General features: G+C 46.4%; 1 protein-coding gene across 2 annotated transcripts in view; it reads right to left on the reverse strand.

Annotated features, from left to right (window-relative positions):
• The window catches only part of FANCA (FA complementation group A), a 38,367-nt gene extending 35,039 nt beyond the window's left edge, over positions 1-3,328 (reverse strand). For both annotated transcript variants that reach the window (XR_012252850.1, XM_073659209.1), the window contains exons 1-4: positions 3,203-3,328; positions 1,046-1,158; positions 719-812; positions 291-433 (exon numbers count right to left, since the gene is read on the reverse strand). Coding sequence is in view for 1 of the 2 variants with exons in the window: in XM_073659209.1 (XP_073515310.1) it covers positions 291-433; positions 719-812; positions 1,046-1,158; positions 3,203-3,275 (423 nt within the window). In the remaining variant the exon portion in view is untranslated. The remainder of the gene's footprint in view (positions 1-290; positions 434-718; positions 813-1,045; positions 1,159-3,202) is intronic.
• Between the last annotated feature and the right edge of the window lie 2,672 nt (positions 3,329-6,000).

Consider the following 6,000-nt stretch of genomic DNA (forward strand, 5'->3'; position numbering starts at 1 on the left):
GACCCCCGCTAACTATAAATAGGTCTATCAGGTCCTGTCATGATGTATAGGTGTGTATTCACCAATAATAATACTTTTATTGTGCCCATCACTACAAATCTAGCATAGAGGCCATATGCAAATGAAGCTGGAAGTGCACCGGGGGCATCAATGCACTTGAAAGCAGTGTAAGTGCATTACCACACCCCTAATGCACTTCCAGCCTTATTTGCATATGTATTTTACATTATATTTCTCACGACTGGCATATTAGAACTCTACACAGTCATGTCATTACCGCCTTCTCTCACCCTTTGTTCCCGGCTCAGCAACGTTTCTTCTGCCCCGTTTCCAACATTATGACAGATCTTCTGGATATTACACAAGGCGGCTTTGGCTCCCAGTACATTTGGCGGTAAGTTCATGAGTAATGCTTTATCTCGCATCGCAGATACTTGGAAAAGGGGAGAAAAAAGGTGGAAAATCAATCTGCAAATGCAAAGTAGCAGAGGACCATTACAAAACTACTACACCAAGCATGCCCTGCGGAGTTGGAGTTTGAAACAACTTGCTCAAAGATCTTTAAATGGGCTGTCTGGGCTTATTTTATTGATGAAGGCCACAAAGCAGGGTACGGAGTGGAGATGTGGACATCCAGTTGCCGAGGGTGCTGACAACAGCTCATGCGGTGGGAAGCAGAGTGTCGATCTGATATATTGATATAACACAATACACTTACCAATAAACTTGTCTGCAAATGCCGTAGCCTCCAAAATAGGAGCGGAGGCTGAGCCGTCATCGCTGCGCACCTTCTTACATGGAAGAGCCTCCACCTAAAGAGGAAATATGGTCAGACGCAGACTGCAGAGGAGGAACCTGCCCTATGTCTGACTATAGGAATTATGGACAAGTGTCTGATTTAGGCACAAATTGAGTGGATACAATAATCTTCTGTATTGCACGTGTAAATTTAACCAATAATTCTACGAAAACAACTATAGGGAGCAATTTGGAGATGCTAAGTAAGCATATGGCGTCTTCCAGGTGACGCCAAAACTCGACTCACCTCCAAAAGAAACTGATTGACATCCTGGCGACAGCTCAGCAGATACAGAGCGGCCTCCTGAAGGCTTTTATTGCCGGATTCAGCTTTCCTGTCAGCTTTCTTGGGCCGGTTAGCTGAAAAATTATATATTTATGTGTTCAGATTGATGAGATTGCAAGTAACGAGGAGCCAATACAATCTGCTCACATCAGGGGCCCAGTCCGCGACTGACTCAATAACTCCCATCAGCGCTTCTGCGCCAATTAAGACCCCCACAGACGGAGAGATGGGGGTTGATGAGATAGGACTCGGCTCCGATTCCTCCATACATGTCTGATTCAGGCACAAAACTAATTCTGGAGGTCATGGGGAGAGGTTGTATAAGGGGCTGCCAGAAAACTTACACACTCTGCTCATATATCAGTTTCAGTTTTCGGGTGCCCTGGGTATATTCGGGGTCATGTATACATGTAAATGGACCTTCTGCTCCAGATACACAAGATAAAAAAGTTTGGTAACTTTTTAAAAGAGACAATGAGATACAGAAGTTTAGTAACTTTTTTAAAAAAAGAGACAATTACAGTAGAGTTTTATAGACATGGGCCTATGGCAAATCACCATTCTTTACACTGCTGGTTGCATTCAGAGGACAGAAAAAATGGTGCAAAATAGAAATAGTAGTTTTAATGCAAAGGAACATCTATGGTATTTAAGGACTATACAGCTACATTTAGGGTTCACATACATCTTCTGACAGGTCACTGGGCCATGTAAGTAAAGACGACTGGTGGGAATCCCAACTTTCTGCATGGATTTATGACATTCTAGCAGAAATTAAAAAAAAAAATGTGGAAATAAATAGCATGCTACCTATTTTGCACAGAAACATGAAAGATTATCCACATTGAATGGCCAATATTGTGTGTAAAAGTGACTGAATGATCATTTACATAGATCAGCCAGACCCCTTCTCTGGCTTAGCTATGGAAATTAGCCTGTCAGTCAGCCCCCTTCACACTCAGAGCTGATGCAGTAAGGCTAAGTTCACACTAAGTTTTTTTTTTAGGCTTTCAAAAACTAGTGTCAAGTGTACAACACTTTTTTTTTTTTTTTTTTTTTTTTTTTTTGAGTGTTTGGAAGTTTTTCTTTTCCTGAAGCAGTTTTCATGCGTTTTAGGCATTTTACAGGACCAGCAAAGTAAATGACATCTCTGACGTCTCATGCACACACTGCTTATTTTTCCCTTGTAGATTTGAACCATCAAAGCAATTTTTCAACGGGTCACTTTTCAGTGTTTTTGCTGCGTTTTTTTTAAACGATTCAAATGAACAGGATAAAAAAAAATGCAAGCAAAAACATATAAAAAAAAAGACATTTTATGCAGCAATGTTCCTGCCATTACTCGAGTTTAGTGCGGAAAAATCTGCTGCAGATACTGAACATGTGCACATAGCCTGAGAAAAGCTATTTTTTGTTTTTTTCAGCCTTGAGGTTGGACAGTGAAATTCACTTGATTTTTTTTTCATGCCTGGTGAAAAACATGATGATCAGCAAATTGGATTTCCCATAGAAATAAGTAGGAAGAATTTTCTAAGCATTTTTTTAAAGGATTTTTATCCTCAAAAAGCGCTGTGTGAACACAGCCTAAATACACCCAGACTCATCTGAAGACAGGACCAAAAGTAAGGTACACGAGGCTTTTCTCTGCACGGAATATCACACGTGAGTTTGCTCATTGGCGTTCAGTCCGATCCACATTGTATAACTTACTATTTGCATATACAATTTTTATTTTATTTTTTTAAAATGCATTTTAACCCTTGTGTGGATCTGCTGCACATCTTGCAGTAAAAATAAACGTGCATGCATTGCAAAGGGTGAAATCTGTCTGCAGAATCTGCAGAGTGAACAGACAGAACGGATCAAATCTGCAGCACCGACCAATAAAAATAAAAAAATAATAATCACATATTCACATAAATTGATGAATCATAGACAGAAAATTGCTTCTCTGCAGTAGTGGCCTCCATTACAAAACTACTACCCCTAGCATGAGAGCTGTCAGGGTATACTGGGGGTTGTAGTCTCCCTACATGCAACAGCCCAATTCAAGCCCAGGTTAGATAGCATAGCAGCTAGTGTGTTCCAGGCTCGTGAAATAATAGCGGACAGATATACCGAGCAGCTCTGCCAGGCTCCTCTTGTGGACACCCGAACCGGAGCCGGAGCCAGCGGACATATCTCCCGACATGAGGTAGCTAAATACACGTGGAAAATCCCAGCACTTCCGCCACACTTTGGAACCAGACCGCGCGCCCTAATCCGATTGGCCGAAGCTCAAGTACGTCGTATGTGATTGGACGAACGTGATGACGCAAACACGAGTTCTTGACGGGACCGCACGGCCATATTGGTAGAGGCTTTCCCCAAACTCTACTATTCTGAGGAAAATAAACTGACATACTGCACTCACAAACATGGGGGGAAATGAATAAAGGTTACAGCTGCACAGGACACTTGTTTTATAGGCTACAATTATATGAGTGTGTTTTTTTTACCCATACGCGGTCAAAACGCATCACTGCTACATTATTTACCACAAATTTGCTCCCCTCTATGACAAATAAATGTTTCCGCTGAGAAAAAAAAAACATTTTACAATATAATCAGGAAACGTGACAATTTGGGGTGAAAATACACAAATAGGTGCCCAGTCAGGTGGTAAGATTTTGACATGCCCCCTTTTCCAGAGCCCATAGTGTTACTACTATGACTTTAGGCTCATGAGCCCCAATAGGGCCCCCAAATATTATGTCTTCCCATATGAGACCTTCTGGGTCCCCCTAGGCTCCTAGGACCGGGTGTGACTGAAACGCCTGCCCCCATTATAGTTACACCCCTGGTAACAATATCACTCCTGCCCCAAGAAGGGGCCATAACATTGGCGCAGTTTCCCCATAACAATGCCAGCGGTAGTGCCACCATAATAGTCACAGCGATGATACTCCTATAAAAAAGGATTTTTTTCCAGCCCACCTTCCAAGAATTAAATGTCCAACATCGCCAAGAACTTATGTAGCGCCCCGAGGGCTCGGTCGCTACAGAGGTATTGCACCTCAACCAGAGGTGTGATATTCCACTCCCGGGTAAGGATGGAGTATGGACCAGGGCTCAGTTAGCTGCATGCATCACGCACACCCCATTTCCGGGGGACAGCTCAACGGTGCTCCCATTTATACAGTAATGCAGGCACGACAGACCATGTCCCTGGCTGGAGTGGGGAGGGGGGGAGGAAAACCCAGTGATGTAGGAGCAGAAGGGGACGGTTTCTGAGCATAGGTAGGAGCTCATTGGTTGCTGGTCACCTGAGCTCACACACTAGGGGAAGGTATATAAGGTGGGCACCATCTTAGTTCTGAGAGAAGGTCAGTCAGAGAAGTGAGAGAAGGAGTTCAGCCAGAGAGGGCTGACAGGAGGCTGTGGCTCAGTCTGGGCCCAGCTCCACGAGGCAGGCCTACGGTGAAGGCCGGAGCCAGAAGGAAGGAACAGAAACAGAAAGAGAAAGAAACAGAAACAGAAAGGAACAGCAAAGAAAGGAGTAGTACCGAAAGTGTAGAAGGGCTCAGAAACAAGAAGGCAGAAGGGACCCTAAGAGCCCATGAGAATACCGGGTGAAGGGTCAGGCAGATTAAGGGTACCGGATCCCAAGTTGGTGGAGGAGAAACTACCCTCAGCCAAAGACAGGACGTCGTGATCATTTATTGGTGCGACACCTCACCAAACCTGCTAGGAAGGCACCATATAGGGCAGCGGGGAACGGGGCCCACGTTTACCCGCGCAGATCCGCGGTAGCTGGACAAAAGTTGGTCACTGGTGGGGCAAGCCAGAGGAAGGATGGAAGGGGGTCCTGTGCCATATTCCTGAACTGCCTGGGGGTTGACCGAGCCCCTCACCTGGTGGACTCAGCACGGCTCGGGCGGTCATTGCTGACAGAAGTGACTGGGAATATACAAACTGTGAGTAAAAGACCCTGGACTGCAACACGTTGTCTTTGTGCTTTTTGCTTCGTCAGCACTAACAGTACTGGGACTCCCTGCACCATCCACTACACTGCCCTGGGGCTGCACTCTTCCCGTGGGGAGTTACACTACCTCAGCTGCATTTGTAGCACCCTGAGGATTCGGCTGCTACAGGGGTATTGCACCTCAACCCAGAGGTGTGATATTCCACTCCCGGGTAAGGATGGAGTGTGGAACTGAGCTAGTAGGCTGCATGCACTACACACATCCCATTTCCGGGGAACAGACCGATGGTACTCCCACTAGAGAAATGTGCAGGTACGACAGTGTCTGTTCCTGGCTGGAGTGGGAGGGGGGTGGAACATCCCAGTAGTGTAGGGGCAGATAGGGGGAGCAGCCTGGGTAAAGCTAGGAGCTCATTGGGTGCTGGTCACCTGAGCTCATACATAGAGGGAGTATATAAGGTGGGAACCATCTTAGATCAGGGTCAGTCAGTCAGTTGTCAGTCTGTGAGACGCCAGTCAGACAGTCTGTCTGAGAGCCTGAGAAGCAGAGCAGAGGAGAAGAGAGAGAGACCCAGAGGCGCAGAGGGGACCCCAAGAGCCCATAAGAGAGCTAATAGGGTGAAGGGTCGGCAACAGGGTCCCGGATCCCAAGCTGGCAGAGGCTACAGCACACCTTAGCCAGGAACCGGAGGTCGTGGGCAGGATCTGCCACGATCACCCACTAAATCCACCCGGAAGGCAGACCAAGAATAGGGTCAGGGAGCCCAGAGGAGGCTTGACCAACAAGAGGCCCGAGGGAGCCGGACTTAGGTGGATCCCTGGTGGGAACGGCCAAAAGAAGGGAGAGACAGAAAGGAGCTCGGGAACACACTCCGGAGTTGCCTGGGAGTTGACCGAGTCCAGGACCTGGTGGACGCAGCACGGCTTGGGTGGTCACGGCTGTACACACTGA

The sequence above is a fragment of the Phyllobates terribilis genome, unplaced genomic scaffold (genome assembly GCF_046119375.1).
Source record: "Phyllobates terribilis strain yellow unplaced genomic scaffold, ASM4611937v1 Scaffold_13__5_contigs__length_258822181, whole genome shotgun sequence".
Classification (NCBI taxonomy): Eukaryota; Metazoa; Chordata; class Amphibia; order Anura; family Dendrobatidae; genus Phyllobates; species Phyllobates terribilis.